This window comes from Colias philodice, chromosome 21 (assembly GCF_061535455.1).
Source record: "Colias philodice isolate Cphi_HAF_F1 chromosome 21, ilColPhil1 Martin Lab GWU primary, whole genome shotgun sequence".
Lineage (NCBI taxonomy): Eukaryota > Metazoa > Arthropoda > Insecta > Lepidoptera > Pieridae > Colias > Colias philodice.
Window position 1 is genome coordinate 1,124,027 of NC_143106.1, and position 25,881 is coordinate 1,149,907.

Here is a 25,881-nt window from a genome sequence, read left to right on the forward strand (position 1 = left end):
ATTGTAAGTGTACAGAATACTCCATGTCTATCCCACAATATCTTTTTTTGTCAATTACTTTTTACGACAAAAAATAACAGACATTTAATAAATTTGAAAAAAAATGCCGGATGTTATTTCAGAATTGAATGTTTAGTATGGAACTGTCCCTTCAGTAATCTTTCCGAAAGTATAGGATGTACCCAAAATTCTCTATTTCTTCTTTTTCTGTACTTCATGTACAAAATAATACTTCGCGATCTCTGCACGATTTCCATAGCGTCTACGTCTCTACAGATCTGCCGACAAAATGTTTGAAGATGTGCGTCGTGTGCGTTGAGTCTGTGAAAAATCCGCGACCGACTTTTTGCGCGCCATTCAGACTTTTTGTGTGCCGCAGACTCGATCGCACAATAAGTGTCGTCGTCTGGGAAGGCCTTTAGATTCGTTTCTTTATTGTCGCGGCTTATATCAGCATTCCACCCGTGCGAAGCCAGGGCTGGTCGCTAGTAGGGTATACTTAATTTTAAAAGGAAAATATTTTAAATAAATGAAACAAAACATGAACCAATCCAATAATTTATTACATATTGATTACAAGTTGATTACATTTTTGTTTTATAGCGGGAATGTGCGTAGTTATGTAATACTAGGTAAAACATATGTAATAGAATTATCCAATGTTTTATTTATTTTACATAAAACTAATAACTACAGAGATATAATACTCGTTGGAACCCGTTCACTACTTCTTTAAACTAATTTTCAATAATTTAATTGAAGCCACTCCTGTCATGATATGCCCTGAAACAAAAAAAATACATTAGTCCATTTAATAAGAAATAACATAACAGGCTAAAAAATATTCTCGATTATATTTATATAGATATTAGACCGTTCTCAAAACAGCTAAGTAGTTCCTAGACGGCAAGAATGTTTTGAATTGCCATGTTGCATAAATATCTCAAGATATGAAATCATGCATTTTTATACAGTTCACGTCGACAAGGGGCGACTTTAGGTATTAAAAAGCACCCATAAATTCAACCTTTTTTCGTAATAATAATATTTCTTTTTATAAGAACTTTCTATGCAGTGCTGTCTATGCAAAATAAAACGTTAAAATTAGACGAAATTATTTTTTTTAAGAATTTAAATTAATATAAAAAAAGTTAAAATGAAAAAAGGGGACGGCAAATTTGTACCGTCTCAATCAAAATAGATCCCTTCATTTTTATTATTATAAATTCAAAATTTAACTAAGAGAACTATACCTATGAGGTTCCACCAATCAGGAGTCCAAAGTGACTCCAGGCCCTCCAAGCTTGGTGTCTGTGACCACAAATCCTTTGGAAGACAACTCTTGGCTTAATTCCTCCACTACACTCTGCTTTGTCGATGGTGGTATTAAAACTATTACATATCTGTAACAAAATATACATATAATAAAATGGTTACTTGGGGCGTGATATTCAATCGATATCAAAGCAAAGAATACAGTTTTTAAAATTTTATCTGTATGTCTGTATGTATGTCTGGGCTAAAGTTTATTACTTTTTGTAAACTAATTAATTATTGTATTTCTTATTAGAGTATTTTTAAAGTGAAACTTTTATTACATCGTCTCAAACTTTTTGGTCTGTGTAGCACATGTCGCGTGACGGTCGAACCGTACGATAATTATCGTACAAATACGATAATTTTGTGCCTAAGTTTCACTTTTACCGTGGTTTCATAAAACCACACAACATGTTTTTTGTGTTTAATTCTTTTGTACTGTGGTACTGAATAAACTTTAATTCTTTCTAATAAATAAACGCTATTATAGCTAGTAACATAATATCAGAAAGCTAGTAATAACATACCCCCCACCACCCGCGCCAGTCAGCTTGCAGGCCAGTCCGCGCGCCAGTGCACTCGCGCGAATACTCTCCAGTGCGGGGTGCGACACGCCGAGCGAAGCGAGCAGACAGTGGTTCATGTTCCATAGCTCCTGGAATTTAGTTTGTATATTTTTTCATGTACATAATATTAAGCTATTGCATAGCTTCTATCGCGGGCCTTGAGCGCGGGGACCGAATCCAGAAATTCCGTAACGAAAAAACCTCACGCTCCCCACTCCGACGGGCGCGGAGGTGTGGCTTGAAGGCATAGCATGCAATAGCTTTACCGCGGCAGTCCCCGAGTGCCACACGTCTTTTTACATATAACATATAAATGAATCGCCAACAACCGTTAGACAAATTCGATTTTTAATTCATATGTTAAAGACGTGTGTATTAACTCATAGCAAGTGCCAAACCTTCCTTCTATGAAGTGGTAACATTAATATGATGATGATGGAATATTATCATTAAGTTATAAAAAAAAATAGTAATTCCTATTTGGTTGGGAATTAATAAAGACAAATATCAAAATACCCGCATACAGTATAACATAAATATTATGGTGTTAAACTTACCGCTAAATGTTGGTATTGTTCATCAATGTCACCATTGTGATCACTAGACGAGAGGTTTTGTAGAATCTGTAAAAAAGAATAACATTTTAAGTAGGTGAATTTCGTCCACATTGCATTTATGGCAACATTGAATTTTGTTTTGTCAATAATTATACACTCGTTTCATATTAAATTTTAAATGCAATTGATTTTCAATTAAGCACGAAATATTGCTGCTTCCATACAAAAATTATTTAAATTTTCCTATCAAAAACAATAGGCGAAATTAGATTGGTGGGATCCTCCGTCTACACTCTTTAGGCATCGTTTTATTGAGCTGGCGCCTTAACGTCATTTTAATTTTAAAAATAAAAAAAATCAAATATGTGAATGCTTTACCTCCAAAGCACGTTTCGCGATATGATCAATAGCGTCCATAACACAATCCACCGCTTGCTGGTTCCTCTGCATCAGCGACCTTACATTGGCCGCTAATGCCTTGGTTTCTCTACTAACGCATGAATAGACAAGTAATATGCGTAAATCTAGTTTTATATCTAGAAGATCCGGCTCGTGGCCTTTACGGAACGACACTAGGGAGCCGAAGGTAGCTGTCGTGTTGTCTATGCCTGGAAAATTTGATTAGCATAAGAATAAAAGAAGAAAATTTAACTTGTGAAATGTCATTATCATCTCTTATACGTCCCCACTGCTGGGGAGCCTCTTATGAGGTATTGGCCTGTACGGCCATGATCCACCACGCTGGCCAAGTGCGAGTTGGTGGATGTCACATATGGTCGAACTTTTGATTCTTCGACATGTCGGTTTCCTCACGATTCCTTCACCATTTGGTATTGGTTTGGTATTTTGTTGTGAAATGTGGGTATAATTAAATTACAGATACAGAAACAAGTGAACAGCGTTAATGAGGATTTTTTTAATAAAAGTTCAAATATTTTTCCAGAATTTTGACTATGTGAAAAGGTCAATCAGATGAGGCAAATAGTCATATAGTAACTTGTTCAATTCTGTTGATAATATACTACTATCTATTCTACATATATCGCAGTTTTATGAGATGAATAACTAATGAATTACCTACTAAACACCTTTAAAACCTACCTGAAGGAGTTCCATGCGTAATCCTTTCACAATTAAACGCCCATTTAGATATCAGTTTCCTATCATCCAAACTCAATTGGTCAACCTTTATCCCCTTCTTCAGTTTAGCCAATTGCAATAAAGCGCCAGTCAAGCATACTGCATAAGACGCCGAACTACCGGTCCCAGCGCCTATCGTCAAATCAGAGACGATAGTTATCTCCATTCCATTTTCAAACACGTTCCCGCCAAAAATACCAAAGACAACATAGAACAAGCCGCGTAACGCGTTCTGTTTGACGTTTGTCAACTGTTCGAAATTTGAAATGTATGTGACGAATTTTTCAGTTTTGGCTAGATGCTCTTCGTGTGCGAGCGTCTCTGGGGCTTCGATGTGGAATGTTGTTTGTTTTAATAATTCTTTGTTAATCAGTTCTAGTGGAATGGTACTGTTTAATCCAACGGCTGGTAGATTAACTTTAAGTACTGGTTCTGATACTTCCTGAAATATTTTTTTTATATTGAAAAATATTATTTATATGTTGAAGCATGTCGTAAAAATATGTAATCGTAAATCTATTGATATTATTACTGTTCAAACATGTTTTACATTTGTAAGGAATTTTTTACATAATATACATCTTGTACAGCTCAACATATTAATTTAACTTCTGTTTTTAGAAATTAATTACGCTTCAACTCTGACCTAGCACGTACTTCAATTGATGATGCTTAGATAAAAAATGTGTGCGTGTATTAGTGTACACACGTAAGAAGTGAAACTTCTTTATGACCTTAATTTTCAAAAACTAATTGACTATATGCAACTTTACAGAAATACGTCGAATCACGCGTGGTAGGGATAAGAAAAAGATGGCGCGTAACGGAAAAATGTCACGCGTAACGAAAAAATGTCACGCGTAACGAAAAAATGTTACACTAAATTTTTTTCCAACCCCGATAAATTATTATAGAACATAGTATTGTGGGTGTGTTCTACTCTCGATAGACCGCGTTGTGTCAAGTAGGACACACACACAGCATAAAATTGTTGAAATTCTCGAAATTAGAGCAATTAGTTTCGGTAATACACTGAAACGTGATAAGATAAACTAAAAAAAGATAATATTTAATTGATGATCAACTTCATAGCTACAAATTATAAAAAAGATACGCACGTCGCACACTGCAATTTTCCTTTCCCTATCGGACTTTTACCATGTTTTGTGAAGTAAAACTTCTTTCTTTCGTTGAGAATAAAATTACAAAGTCATGGCAATACCGTCACGTCATGGAATAAGGCGACGATCTTGGTTTACTTGAATTACCAAAGAAGTTTCACTTCTGACACGTGTGCTCGGCACGCACGGTCTTTTTTTTGTTTCTTTTGATTTAACAAATAAATAATGTTTTATGTTTTTCTTAATTATGCATTTAAATTCTGCAATAATTTGCTATTTGTAAAATGAAATGATTATGAATAATTTACAGTTTTTTTTTTGGGTTCAACCTTCACCATTTACCTATTACCCATTAAATAAAAACATTACCTGCACACGAATCGACGTACGCAGCCCCAAACTTACAGCGATAGCCGTTTTTCCGAACACCACAGAATGTTCCCCGTGCAATATAACCTTTCCGGGCGCAGATAATCTAACACAATACCGATCCATATCTAACTACGGGACAATAAAACAGCAGATCGTTACAATTTACATATATTAAATCACTTCTTCCATTGTTCCACTGTGAGCGTTTTCTGACTGAACGCGTGTATTGTCTTCAACTCCTCTTCTAAAACTGAATTGACGAGCCTGAAATTTGAATTTTAAATTTTTATTCTTCATTCGTTTTTAAATTCTGCAATGTTGTTCTATTTTTGGAATGAAATGATTTTGTAAAAGAGGCTACTCACTTACCTGCAGCAGAGGCAATATTAGAATTGGACTTAATTGGTTCCTTAATTATTGTTATGTGTGAGAGTGGAGATTAGTGCATTGTATTATCTACAAAATGTTTAAGTAACAATAAAGATTTTTGTATTTGTGTATTGGCAAGCAGGGGCAATTTAGGGAACAGCTGAAATTGCTCCAACCTCCGTACAACCGAGATTGTTCCAATATTGCCCCTGCGGCAGGTACGTGAGTAGCCGGTTTAATATTTACAATTTTTGCACGACTATACTAACGTGTTTGAACAAAATCATTAAAAAATTTGCGTTTTGCATGATTTTATAGCTCTATAACGTTTTTTATATTGTATTTACGTTGTCACGCAATTTTATTCTTGTGACTACTACAGGAGCATTGTCTGCGTTTTATACGACTTATACGATTTATACTATACAGCTGTGCCCCGTAGTTTTACATACAAAAGGAGTGAGTTACATAAAAACGTACAGATGAAGCTAATAAAAGTGTGTTAGAAATATAGCAAGGTTGCCTGGAAGAAATCGCTTTGAAGCGATAAGGCCGCCAAATTGTACATTTAAGTTACCTATCTGTAAATGTTATTTTTGTGTTCATTGTACAATGAAGTGTTTTCTATTCTATACTTAATGTATTATTTTAAGCGTGATAAAAATATGTAGATAAGACTAGATTTTCGCTCGTGGCTTCGCCCACGTTTTAAAAAAAAGTAGCCTATGTCTTATTTTGGGTCTTCTGTCTTCAGCTTCCTACACACCAAATTTCATTGTAATCGGTTCTGTAATATTTGCGTGAAAGAGTAACAAACATCCATCCTCACAAACTATCGCATTTATAATATTAGTAGTGAGTAGGATTCACCTATGCCGCGCCAACAGCGGTTTCCCCTGGAACTTATCAGACACGATCACGACGGAGAACTTAGCCCCGCAGCCGTCACTTTCATCGACGACTTCCTGCAAGCAAACAGATATCATATTATTAATTGGTAGTTTTCCATTACCAATTATGTTATAATTAAAAAATATTTTTAAGCTATTGCATAGCTTCTATCGCGGGCCTTGAGCGCGGGGACCGAATCCAGAAAATAGTAACGAAAAACCTCACGCTCCCCACTCCGACGGGCGCGGAGGTGTGGCTTGAAGGCATAGCATGCAATAGCTTTACCGCGGCAGTCCTCGAGTGCCACACGTCTTTTTTTATATAAATAATAATAATAGTTTAAAAAAACTAAAAAACACGCTTTTTATAGAAACCGAACTAAAAAATGGAATAATTTTATCAAGTTAGTGTATTGTCATCGGTCCTCAATAAATCTACAAAGTTTGAACGAAATCTGGCCGTTTAAAGTGGGTCAAAATCGCGCCCAAAGAAGTCGGTTACAAACAAACAAACATACAGGTGAAGCTAATATAAAGCGTGTAAAAAGAGCACACGTGTCATAAGTGACTTCTTTGGCAAGATTCAAAGATACCAAAATCGTCGCCTTACTACATGACCTCACGGTATTTAACATGACGTACGCGACCTTGAAATCCTAAAGTGGTGTCACTTCAAAAACTATCACTCGGCCCTCGGAAGTAAGTAATTATTCATAAATGTAAATATCTTTATATATTTATTTATAAATTACTTGTCACGCTGTTTGTCCGCGATGGTCTCCTAAACTACTGAACCAATTTGAAATTTCATTTGCATCTCGTGTGCAGTTTGATCTAACTTGAAAGATGGTTACATCTCAGTTTATAGTCGCATTATTAAAAAATCGCATATTGAAAATTTTGTCTCCTATTTTTTGAGGTTTGAGGTAATATGTACCTATTGCAACTAAATATGGGATGACTGATGAGCAGACATCTCGTTCTCGGGATATATCAGGTTGTCAAAGGTGTTCGTTAAAATGAATTCTGTCAATAACTTTTCATAATTAATAAACATAAAACGCTCTCTTACCGCACAGTTAATAATAAAAATAGCTAAGATATACATACCTTAATATGTTAAAGAGCAACAAGCTAAAGTATGTTATTAATTTAAAGGTATAATGAGAATAAAATAACCATGTCTACTCCAGAAACGTTTATTTTGGAATGTTTGACACTACACTAAATAACTAATTATTTTTCTTTGGCTTCAATTTGATTGGCAGATCAGTTGGCAACGAGATTTGCTGATGCATGAAGTATACAAAGAAAAATATAAAGTGGAAACACGAAAACATCGATATTAGCAACGGAAATAAATCTGGATATCGTTCCGGTGGTTTAACAAATAATGCACCCAATAACAGCCAAAACATGCCTTGTAACGATAAGAATAATAATGTCGTAAATAATTTTAGTAAAACAGAATTATACTTGGTGTTCGGATTGGCAATTTTATACACACAACTCGCATTTACAAACGATAGGAACCATGAGTTTGGTTTGGCCAGTTTCAAAGCTATACTGTAAAATGAAATGTATATAAGGGCTGTTGCAATGAACGGTATTAATAGTTGATCCTTCAGTAACAAAGGCAGCATACTAAAAGTTGACACTAATAGGAACCAAAAGCACATAAACGGATCATTTGGTAGATGCAAGGCGACAGGAATTGCCGCAAGCAGAATTGTCTTTTCATGTACTTGAAAGGAAAATAGAAAGAAAGCTAACGACACATTGATAAGTGATAAAACAAACTTCTTACGGTTTATCCTAAAAAATAGATCTAAACACGACGGCATTGATGCCATTAGTGTAGTTAAGAAACACATTTTAACCATTTCATCGTTGGTATACACATTCTTTAGTTTTATGAACACATTGACTGTACACCAGAAATTAGATACTTTGTCCTCAAATACTCCCCTTTTGAATGGAAACAGTCTTTGGATGACCGGAAGCATGTTATCCCAGGATGTTATGAACGGACACCATATAATTATGAAGCATGATATAACAGCTATAGCCAGTTTATTAAATCTACTTAGAATATGCAGCTTCCAACTCCTGTTTGGCACGCCCATAAAACATTTTCTTAATAAATAAAAGAAAAACGGAAAAGCATGGTACAATTCCATTTGCTTGTAGTTGAGAGCTAACACAAAGAATATTGTCGCTAAAGTATCATTTTCTATAGCTATAATGAAGAATGTCGCCCACAAAAATAAACCCAAAGAAATACAATTGTATTGAAAATGTCCGTGATCAATAAGTATTATGCCGGGGTACAATAGAAATAGTATAGTAGATATATCAGCTCTTTTAAACACATTCTTGTCTTCCTTTGGCTTGATTCTCTCCGCATCTATGCAGAGACACAACACTGCTGTGACATAAAAATATAAATCACTCAAGAATACAGTCCATCTCATGAAGGTTTTATGGCCGTCGCTTTCGTAGCCTCTCGATGCGAATAGTCGTACAGATTCTGGATCAATCCAGTCAGCAATCAATCCCATTATAAAACTGTGATACGCCGTTAAGGGGGGATAGTCTAACCCCCAATACTGAAGATCATTGTGCGTCGTATTTCTATACCAATTTATCACGGCTGTTTGCACTGTTATTTCTTGCCAGTGACGCTGCGCCTCGTAATCACCATACATCGGAGGCTTTTTGTATCCGGAATACGGATAAGCCGCAACGCACCATCGTATCAAAAGTGCGAAAAATAAACCGGGAAACAACGCGTCTTTCGTTACTGTAAACTTATCCGGATCTGCGCGTTTACTCATGGCGATTTCTCTATTGTTCTAACTTAATATTCAATGGTTTTAACATTATTTAAAGCGACAAAACAACCTATTAAATGCAGACGTGTATACGATATTTTGACAGTTCGTACTTACAACATGAACCGCGTCCAGCTCCTTTGTTAACTTTTCTTTAATATATTCTACCGTGTACACCATATTCAAACGAGAAACTGGTAGGTTGAGAATAATTCATAAATTATAACGGTATATCTAACCTAGTTTTACTTGAAAACAAGATGTGGCCAAGATTTAGGTTATGTAATTTTTTTTTGTTTTGCAGCTGTCACTGTCAATGTCAAGCGTCAAACGCGATTATTTCCGTCGCTTAGGGGTGCGATCGCGATATGGTAAAGCTGCAAATATGTACTTTTAGACTATCTAAGTATATTATTGCTTTTATATAGATAAATGGTAAATTAAGCATAATATTTTGTTTCAGCGTAATTTATTTTCTATATACATATAAAAACTATGATGTACCTACATACATATTATTATGTAAATTATTAAACAATGCAATTCATTCATCTCTGAACATCTCATCAACACATCATCATCATAAGTCATTATTTTTAGATAGAATACGTCATTAGTTTTAATTTATTATAATAATTTTAATTTTCAATACCACAAATCCATCGTGGATCTGAATAATCACAATGAAAATGGAGGGTGAATCTACGAAACTTTTAAAAAATTTAACCGACTGGAGATTTAGTCAGTATCCAAAATACATTTTATTGCCTATCGATGAGAACCATGATCAAGTTGTAGCTAATATCAGAAACGTAGTTTATTCCGAGGTAGATATAAATAATAATAATTATTACCTACTACACAAACCTGCAATGTAACTCATTTAGTAAACTTCCTATACAATAACTTGTAATAAGCTTGTACCTAACATATTATAGCAAGCCAGAAATAGACCGTAATATTTCTGTAAAAAATTTATCTGTATTTAAAAGCTCTCCATAATAAATTACAGGTGACCCCACGCCCATTGGAACGAAACGTGCGCCTCGTTTGTGTGTCTGAGGATGCATTGAACAATATTCTAGATATGGACATTGAAATAACGACTCGTGAGGAATTCGTTGAATTTGTCGCCGGCAAGAAATTGCCCTATGGTGCTTTACCAGTCGCACATAGGTAACCTATGGCTGTATTTTCAAAAGTCTGAGAAAATTCTATTTGTCTTTTTTTCCTTCCTGGGTTATATATTTTTAAGAGATCTACGCATTATTATTACTTCTCGCACGAACCTATTTGATCCTGTACCTAAAACTACTGACCTCATCAGCATCATCAAAATTCATCCAAATAAACCTATAAATAAACAATATGTTGAATATTATGTTTGACATAAAAAAAACCTATTTACATAACATAATTTCAGATACGGTGGCCATCAGTATGGATTGTGGGTTGGCCAGTTAGGTGACGGAAGAGCTAATATCTTGGGTGAATATGTCAATAGGTAATATGAAACTTTCACATCTGTCCATAATTAATCTATTTTATCCCACTCGTAAATCGCCATACTTTAGTTTAAAATTGCGTGTTTATCCACCTTACTTGACTTATTTTATAAAGTCTTACCAAAAAATTACGTTAAAAATACCTAATCCCTTCATTTTATGATTTACTTTAACAAAAGTTAATACAAAATCTATGAATAATATGTATTTTATTCAATTTTTCTCACTGTACAGAGCGGGACAACGTTGGCAGGTACAATTAAAGGGGTCTGGTCAAACTCCATATTCTCGTGTTTATGACGGCCGAGCTGTGTTACGGTCGTGTATACGAGAAATGATCGCATCAGAAGCGTGCCACCATCTTGGTATACCCACTGTACGATCAGCTGCTTTAGTTGGTAATACATCCTTTTAACTAGGTCTTATTGTTTCTAATTCTATACTACTAGTGTAGCTTAAGTGGTGGTTACCATTTAACACATGTGATGATGATGGCTTGATTTGTTATAAATAAGGATCACACACTGGTCAAAATGTAACTAGCCTTCTGTCTCCTGCCAGACAGAGACATTTTTTTCTTTGTCTCCACGCGTTAACCACTGTAACAAAGAGGGCGGTCAAAAGTTGGAAGATCAATAATGAAAAATTTAAATTATTTTTAGTGAGTGACGAGACAATTATTCGAGACGTGTTTTACACGAATACGCCTCGTCGCGAAAAAGCGGCGGTGTTATTACGTTTGTCACCCAGTTGGTTCCGTTTTGGTTCTTTCGAAATTCTATCTAGGAATGGAGAATTGCCCACCTTGAAACAGCTGGCCGATTTTGTGATCAAGGTAAGAGTCATAACGTAAGTAAGTAAGTAAGTACTATTGTCGTACGTATAGTCAACTATTGATTGGGCGCAATATACTGTTCTTTTTAATTTTAATCTATTTAATTTAACATTAAAAAATCTATCTTAGGCTATAGGCTTAGGCTACGAGCTAGAGTTCCTTCTTGTTATTACAAGAAGGAACTCTAGCTCGTAGCGTATTGTTTGCTCGATTTAAATGGTATCTATTTTATAATGTTTCTTTCAGGAATATTACCCCGACATACAGCTAACGGATGAAAATAGATTCATAAGATTGTTCTCTGAAATTGCACACAAGACACTTGATTTGGTTGCGAAATGGCAAGGTAAGATGAGAAGTACTTTTTTATTGGTCGGAGAAGGTGACGTACATGGCTGTCTATGAATACTCTTGTGTAGCATTTTGCTATATTTGAATCTTGCCAGAGAAGTTTCGCTTCTGACACGTGTGTGTGGTACACACGGTCTTTTTTACACGTTTTATTATGGTTGATTTTGAACTTCCACTAGTGGTTTTTTAGGGGCTTTTGGAATCATATCGAACCCTACATTTACTTTAGATTACGATTACAATTAATTAAATTGTAATTTCTTCATATACCTTTCATTTGAATACATTATAGGTTTAGGATTCACACACGGACTGTTAAACACAGATAACATGAGTCTCCTAGGGCTGACGATGGACTACGGACCGTTTGGCTTCGTGGACTCGTACGACGGTGGTTTTGTTGCCAATTCCTCTGATGGGGAAGCAAGATACTCACTGTCCAAGCAACCGGATGTATGTTTTATTTTTTATTCATAACCCTGTGCATAACCCAAGAGGTGTGTCTATTGTCTTTGAATTTCTCTGTTGTATTTGTAGCTCCGAAATAATTCGAAAGAATATAATATGCAGTAGAACCGACCGTGTTGGTATTGAAACTGTTTTGCTGATTGGTAAAATTTAAGACCTTACCGAAGATTATCTGAGTTACGATACGATTAGCAAACCTACGTTTGAAAAAAAAACGGATAATTATTATTATAATTTATAATAGTGACTTTACATCATAAATAAATAATATTTTGTTTAAGTAGTTGAAACTACTAGGTACAGCTATACAAGACTTGAACGATTAAAATTAATTATTATCCTCTTGACGATTGTTTTATGTTAGTTGAAAAAAAACTAAGCAAATGATATCGCGTGCTAAATAACTATCCTAAGATCAGTATAATTTTATCATTATCGGTATCGTAAAAAACAATCTACAGTTCAAGAAAAATACGCACAATTAAATATTTAATTACGTATTTAACACATAAAATTGTCTTTTACGTAGTAAGTAATGTCACGTTTCTTGACGTAAAACAATAATTTTATGTTCGCTAAAATACAAACGATCAAACCTACGAAACGGCTTGGGCGATTCTCACGAAATTTTTTGTGCTTAACGAGTAGATCACAGAGCAATTAGTAATAATATGGAGTAGATCTGAGAATCGGACAAAATATAATATTTTTCATCCCCTCCAAGTGATAAGAGTAAGGTAGATCAACATTTTCCGGGACAGTTAATAGAAGATAAAAATTATATATTATTATCTGTGATTATAATTATTATGAGACTTTGGTCATAGTACACTGTCCATAAAAAATGCCTGTCGATCGGAGAAAGTAGCACAAATAAATAAACTTTCGCTTGTATTTGAATAATAGTGATTCAAAATTCAATTCAATTTTTCAAAATCAATATTGAATGATAATATAGCTGTATAATATTATAAGATTTACTCACACTAGGTAGATAGTAAAATCCGTTCGTGAAGATATTAATTCCGTTGACAATCTAACGTGCTATCACGTTCGTAAGCGAAACTTGACTGCAGAGAACATAATATTATTTCTTATTATTTGAAGTAACTTTGAAATTTTATATTGCGTTACATAAGTAACGAATGTTTCTTCCTTTTTTATAGGAAGCTATCTTTAAATGACTAAACATTGCAAGGATTACTAGACAAGACCGAGTTGTCAAACGTTAAAATTGGCGGGAAAATAGGTTTATTGCTCTGAGGGGAAAATAATGTATTACCTACTTGCAAGTTGCAGGTTGTGGTGTGGAATGTCGGTCAACTTGCAAACGCCATCAAACCTCTCTTGTCTCCATCCCAGCAAGTTCACATGACGCATATATTGAAGACTTTGGATACGTATTGCAAAAACAAAATACTGTGGGTATTCTTTAAATCTTTAGTAGAGGTTATTTTAAATCTGTATAGAAAATAAACTGGGCTTAACCGCGGATTATAACCGGAAGCGGCTGCACTGACCGTTTTTTCCCCTGACTGTTTTTAAAACTGGGAAAAGTTTTAAGCTATTGCATAGCTTCTATCGCGGGCCTTGAACGCGGGGACCGAATCCAGAAATTCCGTAACGAAGAAACCTCACGCTCCCCACTCCGACGGGCACGGAGGTGTGGCTTGAAGGCATGCTATGCAATAGCTTTTACCGCGGCAGTCCCCGAGTGCCACACGTCTTTTTTTTTGACTGTAGTGTGTGCGTCTCGGGCGGTTTTGCGATGCAGTAATATACTTCTTACGGGAAAAAAATCGTAATACAGTCTTATGTCTATAATTATTTATAGAGAAACGTTTCTCATGAAAGTTGGTCTGCGTGAAGAGAGGTGGGGAGATGAGCAACTGATTGAGAAACTGTTGGATATGATGCAGCAGACTGGAGCTGACTTCACAGCAACCTTCCGACAATTGGCTGAAGTTAGTTGAATACTTTACAGTAGGTTTCGGATAGGGTCATAAAATTGAAGAGTGTTTGACTGCAGAATTAGCTTTTATGATAGCAGATAGATGTTGTTTAAATGATGCACCTGTAATCCATACTAATATTATAAATGCGAAAGTTACTCTGTCTGTCTGTCTGTTAGTCAATCACGCCTTAACTACTGAACCAATTTGCATGAAATTTGGTATAGAGATGTTTTGATACCCGAGAAAGGACATAGGCTACTTTTTACCCCGGGACATAGGCTAGGTTTTATCCCAGAAATCCCACGGGAACGGGAACTATGCGGGTTTTTCTTTGAGTGCGCGGGCGATGCCGCGGGTGGAAAGCTAGTAATCAATAAAATTAAAATCTCATTTATAATAACATCACGTCGTTATGTTCGTCGACATGTGACATCTACCAGACCGCACTTGGCTAGCGTGGTGGATTCAGGATTGTGGCCTGTACTCTCATAGGAGGCCCGTGTCTCAGTGGGAACGTATGTGGGCTGATGATGATGATTTAACAACCAGCAATACCTTTGGTTTGACAAGGATAGATAATTTCCATGTAAATGTTTAGCTGGAGCCCAATGAGATGGTAAATGAGGTAAAATTGGAAGAGAAATGGTCGCTCAAGCGCTTGTCTATGCACTCCTATTGGGGATGTTGGCTGGATCAGTATCGAGAACGATTGGAGAAAGAAGCAGGTTATTATAATGTGCTAAATAATATCTTCAGATTTAACTGTACTATGTACATAGTATAAAGCAAAGTCGCTTTCTGCGTCTGTCCTAATGTCTGTAACATGTATACAGTATGCTTATTGCTTAGGTCTTTAAACTACACAACGGATTTCTATGCGGTTTTTTTTAATAGATAGAGAGATTCAAGAGGAAGGTTTAAGTACATAATTTATAAGGTTTTGTACATTGTGGGCGAAAAGCTAGTTAATTACAAAATAGAGCAATCATATTCTCAATAATTCATGGTTAGTTTTTTTTACAGTGGACGCAAGTTCAGTAGGTATGTTCGAAGATGAGCGCCGTCGACGCATGCTTAGCGTAAACCCTGTGTACGTACCAAGAAATTGGATGTTGCACGAAGCTATTTTTGACGCAGAGAGGGATGATTTTGGGAAGGTATAACATAATTATTTTTTTAATAGGTAATGTTCTCGTAATATTATTTTAAACAATATTCGAAGAAACGTCATGTATGTAGGGAATTGTTCATTTTTTAAATCGTTAGATAGAAATTTTATTTTTTAAAGGTCCGATTTCTCATGGAAGTTTTGAAAAACCCTTACGAAGTTCAGTCAGAGGCAGAGGCGCAAGGATTTTCAGCGCAACCACCACAATGGGCTTATGCTTTGAAAATAAGTTGCTCCAGTTAATTTTATAATTAAAAACCTTTAAATTATTCTTATTGGTTTTATTATCCAATTTTTTATTTAATTTTTTGAACGCAACCTTTACTAACTTATTTCTATAATAGCAATTTCAAATAGTCAATGTCAGTTGTCATTTGTCACTGTCATACTAAACTGTGCAGAATTCAGAAAATTTCTACCTGCAGGCTGCTTAGTATTATTAATTTAAAATTATTCAGTGTTCAGGACATTTAAAAGTTATATCATATCAAGTTTATTCAAATATATGAAGCGCGGCTTTAGTACTTTCCATGCCTTACTACATAACCCAAGGGAAATGATGTTAGGCACTAAATTAATAAACGATTTTAAGGACTTTAAATTTAAAAGTCCTCCAAGCTACGCTGAACTTCCAATTAATGAGAATCCTGAGTATAATGTACCAGTGGCCGTAAATCATGCCATTTTCTCAAAGGTAAGATTTTCTTGTGTTTTATACGATTAAAATTAAAAACCAATATTGTGGCGCAATTCAAATTCATGCGATAATATGCTATGCAAATATTTTGTTTTGAAATTTCGTGCACGGTGACTAATGATTATTTGAACGATAACGATGATATAAATTGTCTTGTGTAATTCATCTTTCTTATAACGTAAATAAGTGACAAAAAAATGCAACTAAGAAAGCGTCTGAGTTCTATCTAGTATTATAAAGTTCTATTTACTTTATTTTGCTCTCTGATAAACAGAAAGTATAGCTGTATTTGGTAGTTTTTAAATTCCCATTTATTACTATTAATAATATCTCGAGTCATAGCAGGTATATACATCCTTTTACACATAGACATTAATTTTATTAACATGTGATTCCTTTTATCATCATTATTCATATTATATACTCTAGGTACCTACAGAACCATTAACAGGCAAGCTACATTTAGTGTGTGTGTCTGAAGACGCACTTACAGATGTCCTAGATTTAGACCCTAAAGTGTCTGAAAGTGAGGAGTTTGTACATTTTGTGAGCGGCAAATATCTGCCTGAAGGTGGACTGAGCGTGTCTCATAGGTGAGTACGGATACTTAAGGATAGTTTACCCTATACCGTGTTGCGACCAGGCCGTGCCTCGTCGGTGGAGCAATCAAACGTTATTGTATACTTTTTGTATGAAGTGATTCCTGCCCGTCTATAGCTCTGACAGGGCATGGCGTTGAAAATTATATATATTAAATTCTACACTTTATTATGTAATTCATTGATATATCTAAAATATATATAAGTATATAAGTAATAGTTCATAAAAAAATACTGTTGTGAGGATACAATTTTCTTCTCGATTATAATTATTGTGATTTTCATCATTGACTTCATTTATTTTGTAAATATGTAATTTAAATTATATTGATTCATTTCTGAATTTAAGGTATGGGGGTTATCAATTTGGATATTGGGCAGATCAACTTGGTGATGGTAGAGCACATATTTTGGGAGAATATGTGAACAGGTCTGTATAATTGATAAATCTATACTAATATTATAAAGAGGAAAGGTTTGTGTGTATGTATGTATGTATGTATGTATGTATGTATGGTTTTCACGCATAAACTACTGGACCGATTTTGATGAAATTTGGCACAGATAATCTTTAGACCCTGAGAAAGAACATAGGCTACCTTTTATTGCGAAATATGTACCACGGGCGTAGCCGGGGCGGACCGCTAGTACTAAATAAATAGCTAACAGTTTATATGCATCAATTATTAAACACAATTTTGATGATAATATGTTATTTACTGTCAGTAACAGATCAATTGAATTTCATTTTTAAATAAACAGATTTAAATGTTGTAAGTATCATCATCATTATCATTACATAATATAAAACAAAGTCGCATTTCTGTCCCTATGTCCCTTTGTATGCTTAAATCTTTAACTACGCAATGGATTTTGATGCGGTTTTTTTTAGTAGATAAAGCGATTCAAGAGGAAGGTTTTAGTATATATTTTATTAGGTTTTAGACAAAGCGGGCGAAGCCGCGGGCAGTAAGCTAGTATAATATTATATATTATCTATGTGAATTATTTTTTTTTTTTAATTCTGTTAAAATGAAAAATATTCGATTTTCACTGTTTATATTACCTTTCACTTCATAAAAACCACACGCATTTTAATTTCCACTTTTCTACATGGCAACCTTTTAAACAGCAAGGGTGAAACCTGGCAACCCCAGCTCAAAGGTTCCGGCGAGACGCCATACTCCCGCTTCGGCGATGGACGAGCGGTATTACGGTCGTCGATTCGCGAAATGATCGCGAGCGAAGCGTGTTACTACTTGGGGATACCGACTACGAGGGCTGGTGCGCTGGTAGGTAAGGCGGTTTTGGAATTTGAACTTTTTGTTGTCGCAATAAGGTGTAATTTAGTAATACATTAAAATTTCGTTTTAGTTGGCTTGGTAATAAGATTTAATTTTGCATGTAACATACATAGGTTGAGTTGGCTTTTTTGTTATTTTAACGTTAAGTATTTGTTATACATCCCGGCCAGGCCCGATCGGTCCCAGACACAATAGATTTTCTATTGTGTCTGTGGTTCCGGGGCCTGAGTTATTAGAGACTGTTTGTAAAGTGAATATGCCTACTGTAAAAAAAAAATTATATTTATCCTATATCTACATTTAATTTACAATTATTTCCAGTGAGCGACGACCACAAAGTGTGGCGCGACAAAACGTACAGCGGCATGGCTAGACAGGAACGAGCTGCAATAGTCGTGCGACTGTCGCCCGCGTGGTACAGGATCGGCTCCTTCGAGATATTGTATAAGAGACGCGAGCCTGAATTGGCGGCAAAATTGGCAGATTTTATTATTAAGGTAGGCTATGGTACGATGTGTTGTTTATGGTAGGATGTGTTGTTTATGTTAGGGTCTGTTATCTATGGTAAGGTGCGTTGTCTATGCTGTTAGATTGTGTCTATGGTATAAGTGTGTGTTGTCTATGGGTTATATAACGTACAGCGGCATGGCTAGACAAGAAAGAGCTGCGATAGTCGTGCGACTGTCGCCCGCGTGGTACAGGATCGTCTCCTTCGAGATGCTGTATAAGAGACGCGAGCCTGAATTGGCGGCAAAATTGGCTGATTTTATTATTAAGGTAGACTGTAGTCTATGGTTTTAGGGTGTAAATTATCTAATCTATGGTGTTAGGGAGTGTTGTCTATAGTGTTAGGCTATATTGTCTATGGTAGAGTGTATTCTATGCTTAGATCATTAAGTAATGGATGGAGCACGCTGGCAAATGTTCTAACTAAACTTTCTGCCGGTTTTGGTGCGGGGAGGGTAACTCACACTTTGAAACACAATCACACATTCACAAAAATAATTTGTGTCTTTACAAACTCAAACTATTACAAAATGGACAGACTAGCATGTTTTTGCACACATACATCGATTACACAGAAAAATCTCTATACATATACGTAATAATACAATCGCTCTAAAGGGATGTAACCATATCGATATTACAAAAATAATAATTTTGTTGAAATTAGAAATAACATTAATATTATATTCATAAAAAATACTACACAGGTCATTTGTAACGTTTTCATCATTATTATATGCATACGAAAAAACAATAAAACGCCATTTTATTTGTATTTGAATATGTATTTATTCAACACATCACATATTATATTCAATAAAATAAATATCGGTCCAGAAATTTTTATTATTTCTGTACCGAGGTGTCCATTCTGATTTTCTCCCACAGCATTCAATCCACCTTAGCCTTAAAGCAGGATTTTTTGTAAATCTGAAATATACGCAATATTCGTACATACATATAAATAAAGTAGCTGCTCCGCGCGGTTTCACCCCCGTGGCTCCACTCCTGTTGGTCGTAGCGTGATGATATATACCTTCCTCGATAAATGGGCTATCTAACACTGAAATAATTTTTCAAATCGGACCAGTAGTTCCCGAGAATAGCGCGTTCAAACAAACAAACTCTTCAGCTTTATAATATTAGTATAGATTACATAATAGAAAGGTTACAAGATTAACATTACAAAAAAAACGGCTAAATGCGAGTCGGACTCGCGCACGAAGGGTTCCGTACCATTAAAAGTAACCGAGCGTAAATTTTAATAAATATATACAAGACTTACAAAATAAACATTATACTCCTTTTTATGCAGTTGTGTAAAATTTTAATATAATAAAGATTAATTCTCATCTCATTTCAAATTATACTTAGAAAAATATTTTTTTATCGACGTTCAAGTTAAAAGCAGTCCGTCACTAAGAAAGTCGTAAAAATTAACGACCTTTTAAGCGACGAGTTTTTAAATTCAACTCTATCACTAAGTTCATAAAGATTAAATTTGAATTTCTCTTCAAGATAGTCTCGCTACATCACTTTATAGTCTCGTGGGGAGTGCGGTTCAATATCGCGTTCTAAATTCAACTTTATCGCTTAGTTCATAAAGATTAAATTTGTATATTTTCTCTTCAAGATAGTCTCGCTACATCACTTTATAGTCTCGTGGGGAGTGCGGTTCAATATCGCGTTCTAAATTCAACTTTATCGTTTAGTTCATAAAGATTAAATTTGTATATTTTCTTTCCATGATAGTCTCGTGAGGCCGCATCAATGATCGAGTACACACATGACTCGATTATTTGTCTTGATCATATCGCTAAATGATACATCGACGATTATTAGAAATTGCATTTAATTAGAAATGTACGTTAAAAAAATAAAAAAATATACACAAATGAAAGGTTATTCCATCTTTTTTAATATTCGACATGTTTGAATTGCTTCTGCAAGACTTGACAGTGCAAAACGGCATTTTTAGCGGAGCACTCGCAGACGTCCTTTCGATGTTTTACGAATACGCAGAGTGTTCGTAATCGATTACGCAAGTAGTTTTTATGAAAGCATAAGATTTTTCGATTCGAATAATCTTATACCTCGGCAAAAGGGGAAACGCCTGCGTGTGTTATCCATTACTTAATGATCTAAGATTCTATGTTATAATCGCGTGTTATGATAATAAGCTGTTTAATAATTTATTATGTGGTTTTAAATATTTTGTACAAAAAAATATTTTTAACTTTCAGCATTACTTCCCCGAAATAAGCCTTGATGATGAGGATAGATATGTCAAATTATATTCAGAAGTTGCTCATCGAAATTTGGACATGGTAGCAACATGGCAAGGTATGAATTACTTGTTAATAATTAATTTTAAATATTGCAAATAATAATGAATGTTATAGCTTAATTAGATAGACAAAAACACCTGAATAAATTATTGTTTTGTAGTAAAGAATGTGTAGTTTTTGCATTTCATTAAAATTATTTCTTACTCTCTGTTATCTATCCAATAGGAAAGGATTTTGATAAATTCCCAAAGGAATAAAAAAGGGAATGACAGTATGTACAAAGAAAATTTATTTTGAAAATGCGGTTGAATAAAATAATCAGTTCTTAACTTTAATAATAAAAATATCTACTCTTTTACACTATCTCTCTATCTAATTTTATAATTATTTTTAATTACAGGTATAGGATTTACGCACGGTGTATTGAATACAGATAACATAAGCCTTCTTGGCTTGACCATAGACTACGGACCGTATGGTTTCATAGACCACTATTATGATCACTATGTGCCAAATTCTTCCGATGATATGGGACGATATGCTTATAAGATGCAGCCTGAGGTAATTTTTTTTAAAGTGAAACTTTTATTACATCGTCTCAAACGGTTTGGTCTGTGTAGCGCATGTCGCGTGTATCGCGGCTGCCGAGTAGGTATACCTACTCGGCAGCCGACCGTCACGCGACATGCGCTACACAAAGCAGTGTTCGGAACCGTTCGAACAGTTTCACTTTTACCGTGGTTTCATAAAACCACACAACATTTTTTTTCGATTATTGAAAGCAACAAGAATTTCATTTTAAGTTTTCCTTCGATCAATGAGGGACAATAGACAATTTTAAAATTAAACTTAAAAGTATCCTCAATTGAGTTTGTAAATTTCCAGTTGAATGTAACAAATGTTAACGCAAAATCTTACTTATTACCTTCGCTTTAAGGTCCATTTTATGACTTAAGCAGGCTGGTACACCAAAATAAATAAAATCTGAATGCAGAGGTGAAATGAATCAAATGTGTTGCTAAGCGCAAAACTCGAGAACGGCTGAACCGATTTCATAATTATCCGTAAAGTACTGAGGATGGTTCTTATGGAGAGAAAACGTACCACGGGTGAAGGTAGTTTTAGAATATTTTTGTAATTGCACAAATGAAGTTTTATAATAATTTAATAATAAACGATTCTTTATTTCAGATTTTACTATGGAATTTAGATAAGTTCGCCGAAGCGTTGGTGCTTATACTAAAAGTGGAGCAGATAGCGAAAATACGGGCAATACAGGCGACGTTGGATGAATATGTCGAAGATAAAATTAGGTAAATATGTACACTTACTTATAAATTATATTTTAACAAATTTCTTACATAATTTTGTGTGACTTATAGGTCAGTGAATTTGTCTGAAGTATTTTTTTTTAGAAACTAAATCTCATAAAATGCCTTAGTTACTCTATTTATTTTAAAAAAGTTTATTTTGAAAGAAAGAAAGAAAAAATATTTATTGCCACATGTTACACACACTTAATACCTAAGTACATATATTACTAAAAAAATATATACAATAGTTTACATGGCAATCGGGTCAGACTCAGCCATGTTGTCGGGCTTTAACACTTGAACAGCGCTGATTTTAAGTACATATTTAAAAAAAATAATTTGATTTTACTCTAAAACATTTCTTATCATTAAATAAATAAATAAAAATCATTCATACACTCATCACACAAATATTTAATCATCAATTATTCAATTTAATAATTCCAGAAATACATTCAACCTAAAACTTGGTCTTGAAACTTTCGAAGATGGCGACGAAAAACTAGTAAAAGATTTATTAAGTATGATGCAAAGCACTATGGCGGATTTTACAGCTACCTTCCGACAGTTGGCTGAAGTAAGTAATTTAGAACTAGTTTTTGACCATGGGTTTGTCCGCGCGGAATAATTTAATTAATAATGTTGAAGTCTGTACTGTCTGCTTCTTACAAAGATTTGTCTTACTAAGGCCTGATTTTTCAATCCTTGGTTAAAACCAAGGTTAAAACTTATTCGTCGAATAATGTATAAAACTACCATTTTAAAAACGTATTCTAATTGCCCGTATTTGACAGTTTACGTGACATTTTAATATTATCGTGTAATACTTTATTGAACGGATAAGTTTTATCCAAGCATTGAAAAATCGGCCCTAAGACAAATATTATATTAAGATATTTTCTCCAGATAAATTTAGATCAGCTGTGTGATGAAGAAATATTAAAAAATCACTGGTCCTTGATTAAATTGTGCAAAGGGAAGGGATGGGACGAGTGGGTAAAGAGATACAGAGAACGGATTGACGCTGAAAATGGTAATTATACTGTAAAACTTTTTTCAAAGAATAAATACATAATCATTCCAGAACATTACATAAAACCATATTAAATTCCCAAAGAGCATAGATGAGATTGATTTCCAAAGAAAAAAGCAGACGAAAAGTAATTTTTTAATTTTTTGTGTGTAGATACACAAAAAAATTACTTTTTTTATCTACACAAAAAATTATTTGAGGACATATTATTATGTATGTGCTACGTAAATAAATGAATTTAAATGAATTATGAAATAAAGATAAAAATAAGGTCGCACTAATTTTCTAGTTTTCCAAAAAAACACACTTGAAAATCTAATTTAAATTCCTAAAAATTTTAAATTAATATTAATTCCTTATACTTTTAGTAAGTGACGAGATACGTAAAGAGCGAATGCTTAAAGTGAACCCCCTGTATGTGCCGAGAAATTGGATACTACAAGACGCCATTGCTGACGCTGAGAAAAATGATTTTAAAAAGGTATAAATACATATACAAAACAATATTTATTTAACAAAAAAAAAAAATGCCTGTAGAAAGTTATTAGTTGGGTTTAAGATATTTCCTATTTCCTTCTTGTAAATATATTTTTCCCTATTTATTGCCATACCAGCTGTTTCTTTCGTGGCCAAAACCGAGGGCAAAAGAAAGTATTTCTTTAGGTTGTGTTCATTGATTTTACGTTAAAGAGATACTAGCATACAAACTCACAAATTTTTACGTTTAAAACATTAGTATAGATTGCTTATCTCTACTTAATATTATAAATGCAAAAGTAACTCTGTGTGTCTGTTACGCTTTCCCGCTTAAACCTCTCAACCGATTTTGATGAAATTTGGCACAGACAATCTTTAGACCCTGAGAAAGAACATAGGCTACCTTTTATCAAAACACCACGCGGACGAAGCCGCGGGCGGAAGCTAGTATTTGATATTGCTTATGGCAGATATTTTAATAAATTTTCTCATCGCAGGTGCGCCATCTATTGGAAGTGTTCAAAAAACCCTTTGAAGCGAACGAAGAAGCAGAAAAACTTGGTTATTCCTCTCAACCGCCGAGCTGGTCTTATGGATTGAAATTAAGTTGTTCTAGTTAAACTTATTACCTATATTTATTGTTTATGTAACTACGAACAAATATATTCATAATAATTATTAATTACTTACTTTGTTCCTCTCAAGTCTTAAAAGAACTTAGCTTTTTATGTTCTCAAGGATATTGTTTCATTTCATAATACACAATTCAATAGTTTTTGAAGTGAAACTTCTTTATCGGGGTTGGAAAAAAATGTAGTGTAACATTTTTTCGTTACGCGTGACATTTTTCCGTTACGCGCCATCTTTTTCTTATCCCTACCACGCGTGATTCGACGTATTTCTGTAAAGTTGCATATAGTAAATTATTTTTTGAATAATAAGGTCATAAATAAGTTTCACTCCTTACGTGTGTACACTAGTACACGCACACATTTTTGAAGTGAAACTTCTTTATCGGGGTTGGACAAAAATTTAGTGTAACATTGAAATTTAGAGTGACATTTTTAAGGTCATAAAGAAGTTTCACTTCTTACGTGTGTACTCTAGTACACGCTTACATTTTTTATTTTTGTATAAGCTGTATTTCGATAGAGGAATAGAATAAGTAAATATAGATTTAAGGTTCAAAATAGGTAATGAAATGAAATGAAAAATTTATTTGCCAGAATATATAGTATATAGTAACAAAGGTTTGTAATTTGCAGTTTGTTGACCTTTTGGTGCATTATTTTTGTGTTTGTTGTATATAAGATTGACATAAAAAAGTGTTACATTCTCAAAATGTCAATGTAGTTTTTTTTAGGTTATATTAATTAAAAAGATTTATTTTTTAATATATAGGTATTATGACGGAAATAAACAAGAATCTGGTTAATATTATAGTCTATTATAGTTTTAAGTACATGAAATTTATCTTTTTGAATAGTTATGTAATAAAGGAATTTACAAGAAGCCAGTGCTATAACTTCTGGACATGTTCTGATTAGTTTATCTATCAGTTAGAATGACCAGAATACAATATTGCATAAAAATAGAACAAGTGTCAAATAGGTCAGTTACTTTACCAGCAAGTCGTAAAAAAAGATAGGTAAAGAGTTTGAAACATTCCTTCACTGCTTATTAAGATACACTTTTCAATACTCTTTAGTTTCAACACGTAAATTAATATATTATTGACTAAATTATTTTATACTAGCTTTCCGCTTGCAGCTTAGCCCGCTTTGACTAAAACCTAATAAATTACATACTAAAACCTTCGTCGAGAATCATTATATCTATTAAAAAAAACCGCATCAAAATCTGTTGCGTAGTTTTAAAGATTTAAGCATACAAAGGGACATAGTGACAGAGAAAGCGACTTTGTTTTATACTATGTAGTGATGAATAAAAACTTGGTAGCCACTAAATATGACTTTATTTAGAATAAGGTATAATAGTTTCTTATGTTATTTAGATTTGTGTATATAATTAAAATTAAATTTACGTTGTGTTAAAGTTATTATTTTGAGTTAAACATGAGTTAACTGACATTTTTGTTACTTCTATTTTGTTTTTATAAATTTATTCGGAAATATATGCTTGTTATGAATATTCAATTGTTGTTTTATTTTAACACTTTTTTGACATATAGATTACTAATACTTTATTTAATACC

At 34.0% G+C, this 25,881-nt stretch overlaps 5 protein-coding genes across 5 annotated transcripts; 2 read left to right on the plus strand and 3 right to left on the minus strand.

Moving 5' to 3' along the window:
* Positions 1–545: 545 nt before the first annotated feature.
* Positions 546–5,210, minus strand: Mvk (Mevalonate kinase). Its single transcript, XM_089708667.1, has 7 exons — positions 5,071–5,210; positions 3,542–4,022; positions 2,819–3,048; positions 2,441–2,506; positions 1,845–1,972; positions 1,254–1,403; positions 546–783 (listed from the first exon to the last, which is right to left on the minus strand). Exons 1-6 carry the CDS (start codon positions 5,194–5,196, stop codon positions 1,271–1,273), a joined length of 1,164 nt encoding a protein of 387 aa, XP_089564793.1. The 5' UTR covers positions 5,197–5,210; the 3' UTR covers positions 546–783; positions 1,254–1,270.
* A 15-nt stretch (positions 5,211–5,225) lies between these two features.
* LOC149478640 (bolA-like protein 2) lies at positions 5,226–9,476 on the minus strand. Its single transcript, XM_089708694.1, has 3 exons — positions 9,284–9,476; positions 6,313–6,407; positions 5,226–5,337 (listed from the first exon to the last, which is right to left on the minus strand). The coding sequence occupies exons 1-3, from the start codon at positions 9,344–9,346 to the stop codon at positions 5,250–5,252; spliced, it is 246 nt and encodes an 81-aa protein (XP_089564820.1). The 5' UTR covers positions 9,347–9,476; the 3' UTR covers positions 5,226–5,249.
* Positions 7,516–9,277, minus strand: gny (ALG6 alpha-1,3-glucosyltransferase garnysstan). Its single transcript, XM_089708665.1, has one exon. The coding sequence runs from the start codon at positions 9,167–9,169 to the stop codon at positions 7,565–7,567; it is 1,605 nt and encodes a 534-aa protein (XP_089564791.1). The 5' UTR covers positions 9,170–9,277; the 3' UTR covers positions 7,516–7,564.
* Positions 9,477–9,840: 364 nt separating the features above from the next.
* LOC149478642 (uncharacterized) lies at positions 9,841–15,691 on the plus strand. Its single transcript, XM_089708698.1, has 12 exons — positions 9,841–9,993; positions 10,179–10,342; positions 10,590–10,670; positions 10,906–11,069; positions 11,334–11,506; positions 11,753–11,852; positions 12,150–12,310; positions 13,625–13,746; positions 14,160–14,289; positions 14,879–15,005; positions 15,304–15,437; positions 15,569–15,691. The coding sequence occupies exons 1-12, from the start codon at positions 9,850–9,852 to the stop codon at positions 15,689–15,691; spliced, it is 1,623 nt and encodes a 540-aa protein (XP_089564824.1). The 5' UTR covers positions 9,841–9,849.
* A 137-nt stretch (positions 15,692–15,828) lies between these two features.
* Positions 15,829–25,822, plus strand: LOC149478643 (uncharacterized). The gene is made up of 12 exons (XM_089708663.1): positions 15,829–16,142; positions 16,575–16,738; positions 17,094–17,174; positions 17,877–18,040; positions 18,370–18,545; positions 20,799–20,898; positions 21,244–21,404; positions 22,035–22,156; positions 22,604–22,733; positions 23,063–23,189; positions 23,558–23,670; positions 24,164–25,822. Exons 1-12 carry the CDS (start codon positions 15,954–15,956, stop codon positions 24,284–24,286), a joined length of 1,650 nt encoding a protein of 549 aa, XP_089564789.1. The 5' UTR covers positions 15,829–15,953; the 3' UTR covers positions 24,287–25,822.
* Positions 25,823–25,881: the final 59 nt, after the last annotated feature.